Source organism: Saccharomycopsis crataegensis (genome assembly GCF_037102585.1).
Source record: "Saccharomycopsis crataegensis DNA, jcf7180000000083, whole genome shotgun sequence".
Taxonomy (NCBI): Eukaryota; Fungi; Ascomycota; class Saccharomycetes; order Ascoideales; family Saccharomycopsidaceae; genus Saccharomycopsis; species Saccharomycopsis crataegensis.
This window is the reverse complement of record NW_027043828.1, coordinates 358,369-378,255: the sequence shown is the minus strand read 5'-3', so window position 1 is coordinate 378,255 and position 19,887 is coordinate 358,369. Positions and strand designations below refer to the sequence as shown.

The window sequence follows — 19,887 nt, the reverse complement described above, 5'->3', positions numbered from 1 at the left end:
TTCCCTGGGGGAGGAAAGGAAGAGAGAGGCACAGCACAGCGAGCGGTGAGAGAGTGACACTTGTGTGTAAGTGTTCCTATGTAGGTGGCGGTGGGACGTTTGTGGGGTAATCCGGGGTAAACAATCAAAATAAGGGCGATTGTGCCCTGGGGGTGCATGGTGGGACGGGGATAAGGGGGTATTAGAGGTCGTGGAGGGGTGTCCCAGCGGCACTCTATCACATTATAATTCTGTGAGACGGCTGGGCGTGGGACAGTGGGTCAATCAATGGGTGGTTGATCGATTGATTGGTTGATTGATTGGTATTTAATGGTTGATGGTTGGTAGATAGAATAGATAGAATAGATGGTAGATAGATATAATACAAATACAGTGGTCACAGGGTCAGTCAGTCAGTCACCATGACAGCATCTTCACACAAGAAGATACCGATCAGTAAGGACCCTAATAATAGTAATAGTAATAGTAATAGTAATAGTAATAGTAATAGTAATAGTAATAGTAATAACAACAACAACAACAACAACAGCGATAACAATTACGGATGATCAGGTGATTGGATGGTATTACACCCCCTCTTGCCACCCTTACACCATCGATTACCTAATCAACAACACCCGCACCCCGGTTGGATTACATAAGCGATGACACCGGCGAAACCACAAACCATCGTCGTCACCCGGCCTCAGGAGCCAAAACTCCCACAGCCAAAACAACAAAAAATGTGTTTTCTTTTTCTCACCACCGATTTTTCACCGTCCACCACTATCTTCAATCAATCAATCAATCAATCAATCGATCAACCCCTTATCACCATGAACCCAGCCATCTCTAACCTCGTCCTCATGCTTGTCATGATGCAAGTCTCCAAGCGTCTCGACTGGGAAAACCCTTCGACCATCTTGTACGTCAGAATCTTGTACGTCAGTGCCACCGTCATCACCCTCTCCATCTACTTGATCACCCGCCAAATCATCATCAACAAAAACGACCAAACCACCTTGAAATACCTCGACGAACCAAACAAGCTCTCCGGCGAAACCGAAAAGAAATTGGTCACCACCACCGTCAAGCAGTACGACATTGGCCAAATCAACCAATGCATCAAAGGGGTGTTCACCGGGTTGGCCATGACTGGCTTCATGCACTTGTACATGAAGTACACCAACCCATTGTTGATGCAAAGTTTGTCTCCTCTCAAAGGTGCTGTTGAAGCCAACATCGTCAAGATCCACTTGTTTGGTAAGCAGCCAATCAACGACTTGGCCAGACCTTTCAAGGCCGCCTCATTGTTTGGTGCTTTGGACCCAAATGCTTCTACCGACAAGCACTCGATTGAAAAAGCCGAAGTCAGTGGTAAAGGTGGTGTTAAAGAAGAATGATTGATATATATTATATTATTATAACTGTTATAACTATTATTACTATTACTATTACTATTATTTTTTTTTAAAAAAAAGAAAAAAACGAAAGAAAAAAAGAACCCTTCTACATTTGATGATTTGTGATTGATTAATTAATTGATTGATTGATTAATATGCGTTGTAATCATCCGTACATTTTGATTCCCACCTTTTTTGGTGGGTGGGTGGTGAGCTAACACCCACACACCAGATAGCAGTAGAAGGGGAGAAGAAAAAACTCACCTACATTTTGTTAACACATAATATTAATATACTATATACTATATACTATATAATATATTTATATATATGCATATTATATTCATTCATCATGGACTCCTCAGTTTGGAAAGATGAACCAGACCTCCCAGATATCCTTCCCCTGGTCGTCCCATCCCTCCCCAATACCCTTGATGACACTTTTTATAAAGAAAGCCCCAACTTCTCCAATGATCCTCAAGCAGACGATTTATTAATGGACCAATTGAAACTTCATTCCGCCTCGGCAAAACTCTCGTCTACCGTGATCACCCAACACGATCTCGCCAAAGACGACGCCATTTATAAATCATCGACCATCACCACCAACGGTGACATCCCATTACTCTCAGACTCCGCCGCCATGGTCCTGACAATCAACGATGAAAAAATATTCGACTTCAACCAATTCTCCGATCCCAAATCGTTCATCCGCTATAGTTATCGCGATATCCCCAAGTTCTTGAAATTGATTTTCGACACCGTCAATTCCGAGACCAGTTCCAACAACAAGAACCCGTTGGTCCCGGCAATCATTGTGTTTCAAATGTTACGATACAGTTACTTCAAAAAGAAAAACCTCAGGCTATCCAACAATTTCTTTGAATTGTTCATCAACAGAATTTATATGATCATTGAGGATGATAGTAAAGGAAATAATACTCCCATGGTTGTCAACAAGGAACACTTTGACAATAATAATAATAATAATAATAATAATTATGACGACAACGACGACAGCCAAGAATTCGTTGGCAATTCTAGCAGCTCCCCTAACACCCCTAACCTCAATGGCAAGCAACAATCCAAACGCCAACTTTTACAATCCAAAGTCCGCAAAAAGAACGATATCGTGTTGATTGCTTATTGGATCTCCGTGATAAACCACCTATATTATTACCTCTTACGCCAAGAAGGCTTCTTCACCAAAAACCCGTTGTTTCTAAAAAAAATCGTCACCGTGTTACAAGACCTTATCAACGAGTTTCTTGCTGGGATCACCAACCGATTAGTCGACCTTTTAGACGATTGCGTCATTGATTATTCATCGATCCCTAACCTTCAAAAAGGATTACTCTTCCAAAACGACTGGAATTTCTTCAAACGTGATAACTCCGGTGGTGTAGGTGGCGGGTCCGGCAACACCTTCCAAGAGATTCTCGATACGTTGTACCCTCCTAATTTGAAGCAACAACTCCAACCGTCGCCAATGAAGTTTCTTCAAGTGCTCGAGGCCATCATTTATGTGTTCAAATTATACAACATTTCCTCGATCTTGCTCAAGAATTTGCTATCAAGGGTGCTTCTGTGGATCCACGGGTCGGTGTTCAATCGAATCTTGGCCAATCGTAATAAACGGGGGAAGAACTACTTGACCAGGACCTTTGCCATCCAATTGCGATTGAATCTTAGCGTCATTGAAGACTGGGTCCGGAGTATTCTGAAAAACCTTCAGCAAGAAGATATCGAGTTGAATCCCGATGGTAAAACTAATGAAGAGTATTATCTTGATGATGATGAATTGAAGATGATTATTAGAGATTATCCCGATGATCTTATTGATTTCAAGTTTGATTTGTCGAATATTTCGAGATTTGATACTAATGTGAGGTTTTATAATAAAGAAGAGGAGGAAAAGAAAAAGAAAAAGAAGATTGAGGAGGAGGAGGAAAAGAAGAAAAAGAAGAAGATTGAGGAGGAGGAGGAAAAGAAGAAAAAGAAGAAAAATGATGGAAACCCAGGTAATATTGAAACTCCAAATGACGAGAAAAATAAAGATATTCCAACCCCAAATGACGAGAAAAATAAAGATATTCCAACCCCAAATGATCTACAAATTCATAATGATCAAGTACTCAAAAATATCGACCCAACCCCAATGATCAACCTCGACGAAGACGATGAAGACAACTCTTATAGAACTGCTAAAATCGATATCAGTTCCACTCCGTTACCTTTCATCTCCAACTTTTATTATGGTTCAATCAACAAAATCTTCAAATACCACTTCCAAGTGCTCTACAACCTCCTAGAATTTCTTCAAGTGGGGACCACTTATGTCGATGCATTAGTTCGGTCGATCGAAGATAAAAAACTTTCTCCTAAACAGACCGAAGATTCGATCAATACCGCGTTCATCGAATTTTTGGACCAAGATATCATCTTCCTCAATCATAAACAAGTCCACTATATCGTGAAGAATTACAAGTATGAAGTCGACGAGCCGCACTTTGGGAAAAAAATCACCAAATGTCTTGCAAACCTTGGCAAACGGGTGAATCTCGGACAACTTTCCACTAACCGGTACCTCAAATCGATCAATTACTTATCCCCGGCCGCCACCACCCGTAACCGGATCTATGGGGTGGGAGTACTTTCCATCGATGATGATCTTGTGTATCTTAATCTTTTAGCCGGACGGGATTTCCCAATTTGTTTGCCAACCCGTCAAGAACTCATTAGTAAATACGGGGCTGGGATGAGGGGTAATAATCGGGAAACCCTCGTGGCCAACCAACCGTATTTGACAATTGAGGTACGGGATATGGTGGATTCTATCCGTGATCAGCACGATTATGGTAATTTTGCCAATTCCGAAGATGATGAAGATGATGAAGATGATGAGTATTTCAATGATGGAGATGATGATAATATGACTCGACCACGTATGATGAGAGATAATGACAGGGATTTGGATTTGGATGCGGCCACCGGGATGTATCATAGTAGTATTTTTGGTGCCGCGGCAGCAGGGGCAGAAAAGAGAAACAACACCATGTTTGATAATAATAATAATAATAATGATGATGATGGGTTTGGTATGACTAGACCAGAAAGCAGTGTTGCGAAAACTTGGGAGTTGAATGGACATGCCACAAAAGCGAAATCAAAAGATAAGATCGAGCATGAGGAGATAGAATATAATCCGTGGTGATGAGAGATAATCTATGTGTGTGTTTTAGTTGTTTTAGAATATTAATTTGTCATGGTGGACTTATATTAGAGCTCATGGGGAAAGTTGGAGTATTCATTGATGATGATTGGATTTTTTTTTCATTTGTTTTTTTTCTTCGTTCAAGTGATGGAACTTTGACTTAGAAGTGGACTATGGGGAATTTTGATCTAGAAGGAGGAATTGATGATTTTGATTTGATTTGATTTGATTTGGAAGTGGAATACGTGATAGAACTATAATGATTTGCTCTAGAAGTGGAATAAAATTAACGTGATTGGTATTTGAGTTTGAGTGGAGTATAATAATGTATTATTATGAAGGACTCTTCCTTTTCTCTTTTTTTTTTTTTGAGATGGTGGAATATGATGATCCAATTAGGAAGTGGAATATGATGATGATTATGATGATTATGATGATGATTCGAGTGGGAGAAGTGATATATGATATGATCTTAATTAATTTGATGTTGGTATTTATCGTTTGAGAAAATGGGATATCCACATCCTTCTTGGTATTGTGATTTTTCATTTCATTGGAAGTGACCATGTGTGCCGTCGGTGGTATTATTAAGTATTCTCTAGAACTTGAATTGTATTTTGATGTTGACAATAGAAGTTTATTTGATGTTCTCATTAGAAATGTATTTATTGATGTTCTCATTAGAAATGTATTTATTGATACTCTCATTAGAAATGTATTTCACGTTCTCATTGAAAGTGCATGGTATTCTTATTGGAAGTGTTATCCTTATTGAAAAGTGTGTATTTTGATATTCTCATTAGAAGTAAGTGTATGGGGGTATTTGATTGTCAAAGAAGCAGTTTTCAAATGATTTATATCTTGATTTCAAGCAATAATTGGTTGTACAACTACTTTGCAAACTTGAAGAAAAGAGGAAGAGAAGCTTAATAAAGGACCATCCATGCCCTTATAGCACACACAAAAGCAGATCAATGATTAACATCCAACAACAACAACAACAACAACAACAACAACAACAACAACAACAACAACAACAACAACAACATTATTGTCTCGCTAATTGGGAATTGGTTTAGACAATATTATATAATCATATCATCCTCAATGTATATGTACGATATGTGTTTAAATCAACACCCCACCCACCAATACCGGATGATAACATTTACTCGCAATGGCACATAGGTGCCCAATTCATTCATGATATAATGCTTTTTTTAAAAAAATTATCATTATTGGATGAATTATCCTTTTAATGATATGATATTTAATATGACTAGCCATCATCCTTGCTCGTTCACCATCCTCACTCACAATCATCCTTACTCACCATCATCTTTACTCGCGATCATCCTTACTCACAACCATCTTTACTCGCTCACCATCATCATCCTTACTCGCCATCATCCTTACTCGCCATCATCCTTATTCACCATCATCCTTATTCACCATCATCCTTATTCACCATCATCCTTCAAAAATGGTAAATGATTACAATATGCGGTCCTACGTCGAATTGATTGATGGTCTCTGGTATATTTTAATTATTTTTTCGTTCGCTGCTACTGCTATCTATTAATTCCAAAAAAAAAAAAAGAAACATGGTTGTGATGATGATGATTGATCCATGAGAAAGTTTTGTAATATTTGTTTCTGGTTATATTTCATGATATATACAATTGAAAAAATTCTACTGTCTGTCAGTCAGTCTGCCAGTAGTAGTAGTAGTACAGTACAGACCTAACCTCCTAACATTGATGGGCTCGATGATATCCAAAGGGGGCTCATGATGATGTTGAATACATCCACTACTTTTGATAGCTTTTGACGATTGATTAATAGCTGCTGCTACTACTACTACTACTACTACTACTACTACTACTACTACTACTACTACTACTACTACTACTACTATTACTACAACTACTACTACTACTATCATGTATATAGAATCATCAAGACTCACAACTAAATTCCTGTTTATATATTATTAAAAGTTTCTTATTTTATACTTTTTATTATCGTTACATTATTTTAATATCTAAAAAAAAAAAAAAAAAATATGTAGCATATCCTATCCAGCACAAAAGCCAATACATTTCATAATAATCTTGCTTGTTTTTGTTAATGAATTGAACACCACCATTTGTTTATTTATTTATTTATTAGAATCACAAAGTCAACAAAGAAGGATAAAAATTACAATTTCAATTTCAATTCACAACCTTTCTGCCTTTTGTTTTCCAGTCTCCTGTTAATCAATGAAATATTATGAGAATTACAAATTCAATAAAGAAGTATGAAAATTACTAATTCAACTCCTATAGAAAGTTAGATATATTATTAGAAAAACCAATGAAGCGCAAATCAAGATATCGAGAGAGAGAGAGAGAGAGAGATAGTGGGGGGAGGCACATCACGATGAAGACCGATTGTCTCTTTAGACCATTGAACGAATGATGCTTGTGCTTAGTCAATATCAATCAATGTCCTGGAACCTACCCAGTGATTAGTTACAGTGGGGTTACGCAAAACTGGTGGTGTATAATAAGAATAAGAATATCACCAGCTTTAGATTCTCCTCGGGCTAAGTATAAAAGAGCTGTCATGAACGGAAGAAGGTATTAATTCAGAGATTATAAATATAAAAGAGCTGTCATTTTTCATGAGCTGAAGAAGGTATTACTTCACAGGATAGAATGATCCCCATTATATCTGAACGGTCAGCTCTTCTTTAAGAAGCAGAATAAACCACAAAACAATTAACCAACTGACCGACCCAAACAATTAACCATCTTTGCAATGGATACTTTATCTAATCCTTTCCACCTCAGCATCTAATAATTTCTCAATATCCGAAAATTAGTTCTATATGGTACAGACCACACTATATAGAACCTGGCGCAAGAACACAACAAAAAAAAAAAAAAAACTTATGAGAACACACAAAATTAAGAACGCAAATCATTATTATTATTATTCTTCTTCTTCTTCTTCTTTGGACATACACGCGACATCGGGACTATTCTGTAATTCTTCTATCGTTTTTGTGTCAAGCTTCCCAGAGTATTTGTAGTATCGAGTGATGTTGCTGTTGCTTGATGTTGTAGAAAGATCATAATCGTAAACACTACATGGAGAAGTGTCAACTATATTCTTCTCCTGAGCCACTACTCCATTATTGCTATTATTATTATTATCACCCTTATTTTGGGACTCTTCGATCCCCGTCACTTGGACAAACCCTAATCTCTGGTTCACTGATGACCAAAGCATGTTGTTGGCACGTCTGAGATAGTTGATATCTTTGGTAAGGTACACATTATATGAAAGGTCTGTCGTTCTCTTGGCAAAATTTATCATAGATCCCGGTTCAAAATTGTTGATATTATTATTATTATCATCATAAGCATTGCCACCATGATGATGATTATTATCTAAGCGTTGTATATGAACTGACGTTGGTTGTATCTCATCCCCTGGCATTTGTGATTGTAATCTGGGAATATAAAGGCCATGCACCACCACGGTACAAGCCACTAGAGTTAGCCTCCAAAGATTCATTATTTGAATAAGATATAATGTATCATTTTATAACTCATGATCAAAAAAATTTTTTTTGAGAGAATATCCATTAGTTTTTGTACTACTACTGCTAATAACAATAATAATAATAATAAACGGCATCAAAATTCCATTTGACATTTATTTGACGTGGGTATCCGTGCCGGTGGGTGGGTGGGTGGGTGGGTGGGCGTGCGTGTGTCCTTCTCGGAAACGGCTGTTTTTGTGTGGTCAAAAAAAAAAAAAAGAAAAATTGAAAATTTCCTAAAAGAATATCAAAAGATAGAAATAAATAAATAAATAAATAAATGAATTAATAAATAAATAAATAAATAAACCCAATAATAACATAATATATTCAATACCATCGGACAAAAAATAGAAAATACATGGATTTCAACTTCTCACAAGTAGTGGGTCTCATCGAGACCCTCTACTCCAATACTTTGGCAGCGGGTCAAGTGGTCCAAGTGCAATCCCAACTCCAACAATTTCAAAAACATCAAGGGTCATTACAAGTGGCAGATCAACTCCTCGATCCTCGCAATAACTACAGCTTGGAATGCCAATTCTTCGGGGCATTGACCTATACTGTTCAACTAAATCAAATATTCTCCACTTGGGGCGCTGTGGTTGATGACGAATCGGACATTGATGATGATGAGACCCTCAAAGGTGCCACCGGCACTGATGACACAAGAAATATGGTTGATCAATTGACATTGAGACAATTATCCCATTTGAATAACCTCCTAACTCAACATTTCGTCCATCGTCAACCAAACCTCTTTGTGATCAAGAAAGTGTTCAGCAATTTATCGTTGGTCTACTGCCACAATTTCCACAATTGGACCAATCCATTATTAAGTTTCTTGGGGACTCAAGACGACCCGTCAATATCATCACTAAGACTATCGGTGGCAAACATCGAACACCATCTCCAAGCCAGCTTGGCGGGACTGGCGCAAAAACTCCAGCTTGTCCTACTTTTCTCCCAAATCATTATTGAAGATATCTTGAAAAATAACACCATGAGCGATCATTTAGATCAACAACTACATACCTGTTTACGGAAAGAGGTATTTGTGGTCACGGAATTTTTTGTCAACTATTCCATGAATTTGGTCATTGAAAAACTTAATAATAATAATAATAACAATAACAATAACAATAATAATAACAATAACAATAATAATAATAATACTCCAAAACTATCGAACGACAATAATCAATTGTTGGCTGACGCAGTTAGATGTTACACTGCTTGGACTTCATACATTTCGTTTTCTTATTTAAACTCCACGGAAAAATTTATCATCGATCCAACGTTAAATCTTCTCATCAAGTTTTTGTTATGCCACCAAACTTCGGATCAATTGATCAATGATTCCGACTCGATTTTCGTGGTGATTGAATTCCTTACCAACTTGCTAGAGACAAACGCCAATTTACTCAATAATTCGTTCAAACAAACCATCAACGACCTAATTTTTAAAGACTGGGGGATGAACTATCTCAATTTCCTCAATGGATCAGGCGATGACGATCTCATCGAAAACGAGAAATCAGTACAGGATTTCGCCAAACTCGTAATATCGTACTTTGAATTGGATATGGTACGAATCAGCAAGTTGTTGGTGGATGATAGCTGTTCGTATATTTTCCAGGCTCTCATGAAATTAACGGCATTCCCAGGAACCCCTATTCTCGATGAAGAGATCTCCAGAGATTTCATTGAATTCTGGTTGGAGACGTCTGATACCTTGATTGATGATACTGACAGTTTGTTGATTTTGTTAAAGACCACGGAAAATTTGCAACTATTCAAAAAAAATTTCAAAACGTTATTAGAATTACTTGGTAAAACCTATTGGACCAAAGTTCAACTACCATTAGCTAACCAGACGTCGATGAAAATGATTAAAGGACAATACAAGGATGAATATTTCTCTTACAGAAGAGACGTGGGTGATTTATTCGATTCCATGTATGTGATTATCAAAGATTCAATTTTCAAGTTCTTGTTCGATAATATCATCAATAATCTCAATGTTACCAGCTTGACTTTACAAAATGCCTCAGAAGTCGAAGCGTCAGTGTTTTTAATCAATTGCATGTGTTCCAATTTCTCCGAGGGAAATGTCCCTGATGAAATCTTTGGTATGTTGGTACATTTGTTCAGTTTCCACAGAAACGAGGAGATCAATTTCCTTAAAATCGGATTGATTACCAATAATAGTTACTTGATGAATACCACGGTATCATTTCTTAGTTCCATCAATTTTTTTTACAAGAGTGAACAAGGATTGGGATTCTTGAATGAAATCTTGGATTACTTGTTCAATTTATTATCATTATCCATCCAATCAAAAGAACTCCCTGGAAAATTTCAGTTTATTGTTGCCAGAGCCATTGCCTCGATCTGCAGTCAATGCCGAACTTTCTTGGCGTCGTCATTGTTTAAATTTGAACCTTTATTATTCAACGTGATCAATTCCATTGACTTCAAAGCATTTACTAGGGAGAAAGTCATTAACTCCGTGAGTTTTATAATTCAAGGGATTAAAAACCCCCAAACCCAAGGAGAATATATTGTCAAATTGCTTCAACTTATTAATGACCAATCGACAAAAATTTTTCTGGAAATCAAGAGTGGCAGGGTCAACAATAACCATGATTTGAATATTTTATTGGATTACTTAGTGTCGCTCCTTGATTGTGTATTACAAATCGCCAGAGGAATGCAATTACCAGAAGAATCGGTGATTTTCTATAACGATGAAGAACGACAATTGGTGGATAATTTTTGGATCGCTGATAATTTGGGGATTCATTCGATGATTTTGCAAATCATTTCGGGATTTTCTTTGGACCCCGAGTTGACCAACATATTTATCACCAACCATAATAATGGTGAATCATTGGGGGTCACTGATGGATCGGTGAAAATCAATTATCATAATCTCGTTACTGAGAAATGTTGTGAGATTTTTAGGGCCGGATTATGTGAAGATATCAATGGACCGTTTGTGTTTGCTGATAATCAAATCATTATTGATTATGTATTATCCAAATTCGAAGATACCAAAAATAGAATTGATGTGGATAAACCACACTCTTCGATGACATTGTCAATTGGGTATTTATTTGGTCTTTTAGAGACTTTTGTGAGTGCCAATTATCGGAAATTATCGAAAGAAGCGGTGACCAATTGTATTATTACAATATTTGTGATGAATCCTCAATTACTCAACCTGGATGTCGATTTATTTACCAATGCGTTACAATTCCTCAATAAGGTCATTGAAAAAAAACCGGATTTGTTATTTTACATCTCCGATAACCTGGCCAACTATTTCGCCACCATTTTGGAATCGTGTATGGTGGTCCTCAAACAATCTAATGAGAAATTTGTCATTAAGACCGTGGTGAAATTCTGGTGCAATCTCATAACCCTTAGAGCCGGTACTCGGGAGAATCAAGAATACATCACCAGAATCTTCATCGATGAACAATTTGGTCAAAAACTTACTAATGTCACGTTTTCGGCGTTATTAAAATCCACGAGATCGAATTATGAGATCTATTGTGATATTGTCAGGAACATGATTGGCAAGTATCCTTTGCAATTCAAACAATGGGCCAATAACGCGTTGATTTTAATTAATAACCAAAGGGTTTCCAATGGAAAAAAAGCGTTACCAGACATTAGGCAATTAATTCTGAAGTTGTATTTGACTAAAGGTACCCGGAAGGTGAATATGGTGATTAAAGACTTTTGGTTAGCCGCGAATGGCCTCATGGATATATAATTAGGGAAGAAAGGGGCTCTTGATAAATATATATTATATATTCTTAATAATTGTGTAGCTTAGCTTATATGCGTTAATTAACGGGGCAAAAATATCCACAGAAAAAGACTGTCGTTGGCCAGTATCAGAATATCATAGTACAGTTCCAAATAGCTATCCTCAATATGGGTGATGTTTACTATCTGTAGTGATTTATGTACTTTGTAGTAATCTATTTAGTGTATTATTTTCTTTCTTTATTAATTCCCTTCTTTATCTCCGTTATTTTTTTTTTTTTTTTTTTTATCCTTATTATTCTTTATTCTCTTATTTCCCTTTTTCTCTAGTTTATTCCCTTATTTCCTTTTGCTATCTTTTCTCACTACAAATAGGGCTTATTTCCTTTATTCTTTTAGATTATCCTTCTTTAATATATACTTACTTAAACTACCATGTTTCGTTCTGTAATTCCTATCTGAACTTAACTAAACAATTTACACTATCAGTAATATTTTTCAATCCATGACTTGCTGTTATATCTTAATCTCTCACTTTTTCCTTTTGTTAGTCTCTAATCATCTACCTTTTAATGTATGCTGGTTACTTTCAGCATTTCTTTGTTCTATGCCGTCTTTTTGTAGCTCTTCCACATCATAATAATGTCGTCGTCTCGATCTTCATCCTCATCCTCATCCTCGTCTTCATCCTCGTCTTCATCTTCGTCTTTTCGACCATCCGAATAACTATCAAATCAATCAAATCTTCGCATTGGAGTGATGGAATACAGCTTGTTTTATCTTATCACCTTAATCCATCTTAATTCCCACATGACCTTTTATCTTGTCTCTGGTATCCGCGTTCGTGAACACCTGCACCAAAGGGTTCTATGGCAATCCATTTTCCAACATCGTACCCTAATTTTCAAGACCCAGAAGTCTACAATTAAAAAAAATTGAATAGTTCATCCCTTAACTTTGACTTACTGTAGAACAAGCCAACAAGAACTGGGTTAGTTGGTCTTGGCTACCAGTCCTCACACGTTTGTTTGGGGTCACCAGAATGTCATGTTGTTTGTTTGTTATGTCTTTTTAAGGATTTTCCTCATTAATTAAAATCAACACCAAGTTATATAATTATAAATTTATAAGATCTTAATAAATGAATGGAAATTATATTTGCAACAAAACACAAAAAAAAAAAATGATGCATGCATGCTGGTTTGCTTGGGAAATTCGCTTCATATTATTAAATTCAACCACATCCAAAAAAAAAACACAAGGATACTACTATAAATAAATTGGATTATATCTTCCAATAATAAACCTAGAGGTTTAAGAATGAAATGACGCTCAAACAAGCATACTCTACAGAATACTATAGAGTGCAATATGCGTTCAAAGATTCGATGATTCACACGAAAATCTGAAATTCCTTTGAGTGCAAATATCAGGTTCTGTTGCAACAATTTCCCCACTGGATGATAGGATTTTGATATTTTCTAGGAGACGGATGATCTCATTGTTTTGGATACCGTAATTGCCAAACTAAGGGTTTTTCATTTTCTTCAGAAAGACAGGGATGAAAAAAAAAAAAAAAACCAGGCAAGGGAGGAGGATGATGAAGGATTGTTGGATGCTGTCATGAATTTATAACATTTGGTGCTTATTTATGGATCTGAATATCAGGCAAAATTGACTTCATGAATATATTACACTGTCTTCGAGCTCTGGCTAACATGTTATCGATATTTCTGAGCAACAATTAACCATGCTTTATTCGGGAAGCACTTATCTTAACGTTGTTATTTTTATTACTGTGCATCCTTTCGTAATATATGTAGTGGATAAAAATTTTCTGGTTATCTTTTATATACCATAAGTGCAAATTACGGTTTACGACACCCGAGGTATTATAATTTTATAGAAAAGAACATTAATAAAACCCAAATAAACACATTAGCAAGTAATTATATGGCAGCAATTCAAACAGAGGTAGAAAAAAATCAAAAATAATATAGCATAGCTGGATACATTGTGACGAAAACAGATAAGCAAGTATCGTATAAAAAAACCACAAAATCTAAGCTGTTGATTGATAGCAAGCAAGTAGCCAACCCTTCAAGCCGAGCAGAAACAAAAACATAAGTGGCAAACCAAGCAAGTCGAAAGACAACACCAAAAGTGAGAGAACAAAACACTGAACCGTTCAATATTCAAGAGTCCTCACTGCATATCTCGACAAATTTTAGGATATTTCCTTCCAAAGTTGAAGATCCATTCACCCTACCATAGTCTATCCAGGCAACTCTTTCGTCTGGAGTAACTATGAAATTCGCTCTTCTGATATCTCCATGATTAATCCCCAAACCCGACAATAACTTCAATTGATTAATTCCGAACTCTATCAGTTTCTTGGTGATTCTACCACCTCCAGTGATCTCTGTCATGAATATTGCATGCCCTCCAAATTTTATGCAAGATTTATCCCAAAAGATAACATTATCTCCACAGTAAATGACTTGTGGAGCAAATATCTTATCAGCTTCCGACCTGCACTTCTTATTGTACTTGGTTATCAAGCTATATGCATGAATTTCGCTCATGAAATTCTCTTCTGCAAGTTTCAATAGCATTGGATAAGACCATCCCATTTTTCTCATTTCTCTAGTTTGGCTATAATCTTTAATGAAGTCCTGATCATAAACTTTCAACACAAGACGCTTGCTATCTGTATCCATCCTGGGCAACCTGGGAAAGAATTCATAGCACCTAGTGGTATTTATTGCGACAACAAACGATAAATGAGAGTCACCACCCTGCAACTCCGCTATATCATTTGCGTAGTTACCCCAGCTGTTTCCACTCATTTCCTTGTGCACAAGTTTTATTGGTTTGCTCACGCTTTTATGGGAGCTTCTACTTCCAATCTTGATATTCTCTACCAAGCTTTTCTTCTTCATGAATACCAGCTTGTATTTTTTTGTTTTATCTATGGCACTGCTTTTTTGATTAGCACTGTAATTTACACAATGATGTATCAAACTTGCCAAAATTAAATTGATTTTCTTATCAGAGTTTTCCAAAATCTTGTAGAAAATAGGGATTGGAACTTCCATAAGTTGTTGCTTGAGGGCCCCAGCCCTTTTTTCAAGCTTTGCTTTTTCCTTTTCTAAATTTCTTCTTCTTGAATTGAATACCTTGAATTTGTCACCATTGGTTTCTTTAAGAAGTGTTTCCATTTCTGCGATTCTGTCATTCATCTCTTGAAACTCTTTTTGCTTTGTGGAGTTTGGGTTCCCTTTTGGTTTGGAATCTTCGTGATCAGGATCTTCTAGCATGAAAATAATACTAACAACGTAATCGGTAAGTATGCAGAAATCAATAGCACCGTTCAACATGTCAACCACCACCTGGCGAACTAAGGAGCTATCAGTAAGAGCATCATCCTTAATTAATTTTCTCAACCCAAGCCTTTTGCCTTCAATTATGATGGATGCAGGACCATTCTCATCAGCATCACGTTGATTTGCAAAAACACAAATGTCTGGGCGTAAAGATAGATTTTCTTGCCCCATAATAGTTCTTTGAACACGGCAATAAACTGTGTCACCAAGACCGTAAAGGATCGTCACAACTTTCGGCAATATCAAATTCCAAAGCAGTAACACAATGCTGGCCTCCTTCTTATCACAATGCATCCAAAAATCCTTTCCTGTACTACTTGTTAAATCCAGGTAAAGTTCATCGACTTCACGAACACTCCCCTGATGAAAAATTGACGTTGATAAATTTTGATTACAATGTAATGAAAATGTTTCTATCAAATTATCAAAATAATCATCAGGAAAGGGTTTCCAATCAACCGAAAACTCTTCGTAGTATTTGTAAATAGCAGCACTAGTTGAACCTTTCGGAAGTGAGGTAGGCACACTTTGCTTGTGGAGAGATTTTTTGAGCGGATCTGGTGCAGGCAAGTTGAGAAAGAGCTTCCATAGCAGCGATGCGAGGTCTGTGGGATTTGGGCCATTTCTTTCTCTCTCAAGATATGCTTCCACTTTCATTTTTCCAATAACACCAGCTCTTAAGTTTTGGTCATCAATAATGCCACCAAGGTCTAATAATAGACCTTGTGAATTTCTGATTTTGGATTTTATCTCATTTATTGCAGACGCTTTTCTCTGCTCATAAGTTTGGTCGCTCATATTGACATCAAAACATTTGCCGGTCTTGCTCTTGGATTATCAAAAAAAATCTTTGTTTTTTGAAAAAGCTGTAGACAAAAAGCAAGAATTTAGATAGGCTGAGGACTGACGAGATAAAGAAATCTTGTGGGCATTTGCGGAGAAGAGATTTATATAATGGGGTGCTGCACCCGTATTAAGACATGCCATCTTGGTGGTGTAACAATACACTTTTTTGTATCGGTGTGGACCAGCGAATAATAGAGTTATTCCTTATACTATAACAACTGGCGTCGTTTTAGATATATTATTAATATTAAAATAAAGAATGGTTACAAGACTTTTTTTTTTCTCACTCAATCATGATAAGGAGTAAAAGTAATCAGTCGTAAACAGAAGATAACAAAATAAAATGTGCATATCGTATACGATAATACTCTATAGAGATGGTGGGATTACAAGAATAATTTAGAAACATAAGCTCCCACTTGTCGAGTTTAATATAAATAGCATAATCAATTTCCTTCACAAACAATCAACCAACAAATCGTAGCTTTATTCACAATATTTGTTAGTCCTGAAAACCAATTTGATAGAAGGATATGATGATACTGCTCCTCATCAGGGACGTTTCTTATATCTTTAATTTCCTCGCTTGATCCAAACCACTATCAAAATGATATTCAAAATTCAAAATTAATATCGCAGGCAACAAGTACGGTTGAAAAATCGAATTACCCCATCACCGGGCTTATTTGTGAACTCATTGCGTATTTTTGGAAATCTACTATTGGTGATATTCTAATTTCTCAAATTCTATTTTTGAAAGACACATAAAAGATCAGGCAATTATACTTTGACCAGCAATATGAACTGCAAAATTATCAAAAGTGGTATGCTGAAGATGAATTGATCTAAGATTGACAGATGTGTTGAATCTCTAGAGATCAATATTATTTTGTTCTAAGACTGATCATTTGGATCTAAAATGCTCTGCGTAAAGTGAGTGCTAGAAGATTGTTCAACTAGTGATTTGTAGTAATTCGTAATAAAGATTTGAATTTAAGGTACTTGCACCCAAACCAACTGCTTCATACGTCGAAACAAGCCATCAGTAATCGCTCAACCGTCCCATCTGACTACGGCCAGTTTGGGTGATACCAAAGTGGCCTAAAAATATTCATATGCCCAATATCCCGTGATATGCATTATAAAAGTAATTCTAATATCCTGTAATTTATATTTCAAACTAATAATAATGCATATTTCACTATACTGTAGTATACCACTAGTATATATAATAAATGTCAAATTCGACATGTGGTTACGAGGCCCTGCACCTTCACCTTTTTTTTTGTTCCTTTTTTCTTCTCTCCTATCCAATTAGAGGTGATTTAAACACCATCACTTTTGTAATTTATCTTGCTAATTGTCATTATTATATTTCTTCTCAATTGTGTTTCCGGTGGTGCCATTTTGTTATCCACTTAGCCAATTTTCTACCCCTTTTTTCAGTGTTGAGCCACTGGTTATATTTCGCCTGCGAAAATCTTCGAGATTTTTGTAATGAATGCCAACATTCTATTGATATTTGATATTTTTTACATATTATATTAAAAACCCTCCGGCCTTACTAAACTATTGCATTTAGTTCTATTTCTTTCAGCTCATTTCATTTGCTTTTTTTTTGCTCTCTCTCATTGCCATGAAATTTCCACTGGATCCCAACGATGAGAATCCTCTCGTGAATCCCAGCATCAACTTGGCAGATCAGGAATTCACCAATACTTCATCATCTATTCATAAGATCAAGCACCAGAAGTCTGAGACGTCATCGACATCTACGGCGTCGACGACAACAACAACAATCCAAGAGACATACCATTTCCCCAAGAGGGTAAAACCCGTTCCGGTGCTCTCGTACTTGAGTGATACCCAAATCAGCGCGGTATCTGGCGCCCTTTCGGGATTTCTTGCCGGGGTATCAGTGTGCCCATTGGACGTTGCCAAAACTAGACTTCAAGCTCAAGGAGTAATGCGAATGGATAGTAATAATAACAGCCCAACATCGTTGAAGTATAGGGGTATATTTGGAACATTGGGGAAGATCTTTGCCGAAGAAGGGGTTCGTGGACTTTATCGAGGATTGGTCCCAATCACCATTGGATACTTACCCAATTGGATGATTTATTTCACAGTATACGAGAAGGCTAAAGTGTTTTATCCTACTTTAGTGAAACTGACCCTTGGATACGACTTGGAGAATGGTGATAATAAGCATTCGATGTTGAAATATTTCTGTTATTCGATTAGTGCTATCACTGCCGGAGGGGTGGCCACTACTATTACCAATCCAATATGGGTGGTAAAGACAAGATTAATGCTCCAAACATCTAATGGTCAAAATGTGTACCAAGGAGGAGCAGCACAGAATTATTATTCCGGGACGTTGGACGCATGTCGAAAAATGTATAAAAGCGAAGGGATTAAAGTGTTTTATTCGGGGCTCGTACCGTCTTTGTTTGGATTGTTTCATGTGGCCATTCATTTCCCAGTATACGAATATATCAAGAAATTACTCCATTGTGAGAACCAGTCGGGATACTTGCAGAATAACAAGTACCGAATCTTGAATAATAATGACCGTGAGGCCAAGGAAGAAAGATTTTATTTTTTCTTGAAATTGATTCTTGCTAGCTCGTTATCTAAGATGTGTGCCTCCACTTTAACTTATCCTCATGAAGTGCTTCGAACTAGACTACAAATCGGTGATGCTCCGTCGTCATCGTCATCCACAGTAAATAATCCTTCTACGTCTCGTCACAAGTCGAGGATAGTGCGGTTGTCTGCGGAAATTTATAAAACACAAGGAATCAAGGGGTTTTATTCTGGGTACTGTACCAACTTAACCCGAACGGTGCCTTCGTCTGCCGTAACTTTAGTATCGTTTGAATTTATCAAATTGTACCTTGAGAAAATCAATTGCGCTGGGCAATTCGATTAACTTTTGACGATATTGAAAAATATATTCAATTTTCTTTTGCATCGGTGTTGCATTTTTTATAATATATATAATCCTTTTTTTTTTTTTAATCATCACTACTGGGCTCTTTTTTTCTTTTTTTTCTCTCTCTCTCTGTGTTATAGATAGCATTAATAAGGATACATATTAGTAATTTAGAGGATACTATTCATAATTTTAACGGTGCTAATAGAAAAAGATGAGTATTTCCAGGGCTATTATAAATTTCTATTTTTTTTCATGAAATGGTGTACTAATATTTCAGTTGATACCCGATATGCTTTAATATCAATTTTTCATAATTCTTTGTAGGTGGTCAATATGCTCTTTTATTCTGTATCCACTCCTTGGCAATATTATAGTTAACTTGAATATATCCGTTGTTCTCCATTAATCGATTTTTATCTTTCTCGTTTCTAGGAAGTTTTATGGTTGGTTAAGGTTCTACTTATTCGAGTACAAATGACTTATCATTTATTTGATGATCTGCTAGTTTTTGCGGCCATATTTAGCATTTAAATCTCTCAAAAATTTCGATGTTATTTATTCCGATTTTATTGAAGTTGTGAAAATTATGGTGTTTGTGTTGTTCCTTTACGTTCTCCTTGAAAAAGGCCATTTTACATAGTTGGGTTATTTTTTAATGCCCGGTGTTTTTTCTTGTTATTACCAGTGCATTCATATTACCCCGGATTTAGGAAGCCATCTGGGCAAATTTTTTTTTCTTTTTC

General features: G+C 36.4%; 7 protein-coding genes across 7 annotated transcripts; 5 read left to right on the top strand and 2 right to left on the bottom strand. All coding sequences in view use genetic code 12, as the record gives it.

Moving 5' to 3' along the window:
* Nucleotides 1-722: 722 nt before the first annotated feature.
* On the top strand, nucleotides 723-1,382 carry SND3 (Snd3p; the record flags this gene model as incomplete). Its single annotated transcript, XM_064996594.1, has 1 exon — nucleotides 723-1,382. One exon carries the CDS (start codon nucleotides 723-725, stop codon nucleotides 1,380-1,382), a length of 660 nt encoding a protein of 219 aa, XP_064852666.1.
* Nucleotides 1,383-1,734: 352 nt separating this feature from the next.
* On the top strand, nucleotides 1,735-4,596 carry DASC09_029900 (uncharacterized protein; the record flags this gene model as incomplete). The annotated part of the gene is made up of 1 exon (XM_064996593.1): nucleotides 1,735-4,596. The coding sequence occupies one exon, from the start codon at nucleotides 1,735-1,737 to the stop codon at nucleotides 4,594-4,596; it is 2,862 nt and encodes a 953-aa protein (XP_064852665.1).
* Nucleotides 4,597-5,216: 620 nt separating this feature from the next.
* Nucleotides 5,217-5,675, top strand: DASC09_029890 (uncharacterized protein; the record flags this gene model as incomplete). Its single annotated transcript, XM_064996592.1, has 2 exons — nucleotides 5,217-5,374; nucleotides 5,552-5,675. 2 exons carry the CDS (start codon nucleotides 5,217-5,219, stop codon nucleotides 5,673-5,675), a joined length of 282 nt encoding a protein of 93 aa, XP_064852664.1.
* Nucleotides 5,676-7,575: 1,900 nt separating this feature from the next.
* On the bottom strand, nucleotides 7,576-8,163 carry DASC09_029880 (uncharacterized protein; the record flags this gene model as incomplete). Its single annotated transcript, XM_064996591.1, has 1 exon — nucleotides 7,576-8,163. The coding sequence occupies one exon, from the start codon at nucleotides 8,161-8,163 to the stop codon at nucleotides 7,576-7,578; it is 588 nt and encodes a 195-aa protein (XP_064852663.1).
* Nucleotides 8,164-8,552: 389 nt separating this feature from the next.
* Nucleotides 8,553-11,975, top strand: KAP122 (Kap122p; the record flags this gene model as incomplete). The annotated part of the gene is made up of 1 exon (XM_064996590.1): nucleotides 8,553-11,975. The coding sequence occupies one exon, from the start codon at nucleotides 8,553-8,555 to the stop codon at nucleotides 11,973-11,975; it is 3,423 nt and encodes a 1,140-aa protein (XP_064852662.1).
* A 2,191-nt stretch (nucleotides 11,976-14,166) lies between these two features.
* On the bottom strand, nucleotides 14,167-16,155 carry DASC09_029860 (uncharacterized protein; the record flags this gene model as incomplete). The annotated part of the gene is made up of 1 exon (XM_064996589.1): nucleotides 14,167-16,155. The coding sequence occupies one exon, from the start codon at nucleotides 16,153-16,155 to the stop codon at nucleotides 14,167-14,169; it is 1,989 nt and encodes a 662-aa protein (XP_064852661.1).
* Nucleotides 16,156-17,839: 1,684 nt separating this feature from the next.
* On the top strand, nucleotides 17,840-19,138 carry DASC09_029850 (NAD+ transporter; the record flags this gene model as incomplete). The annotated part of the gene is made up of 1 exon (XM_064996588.1): nucleotides 17,840-19,138. The coding sequence occupies one exon, from the start codon at nucleotides 17,840-17,842 to the stop codon at nucleotides 19,136-19,138; it is 1,299 nt and encodes a 432-aa protein (XP_064852660.1).
* Between the last annotated feature and the right edge of the window lie 749 nt (nucleotides 19,139-19,887).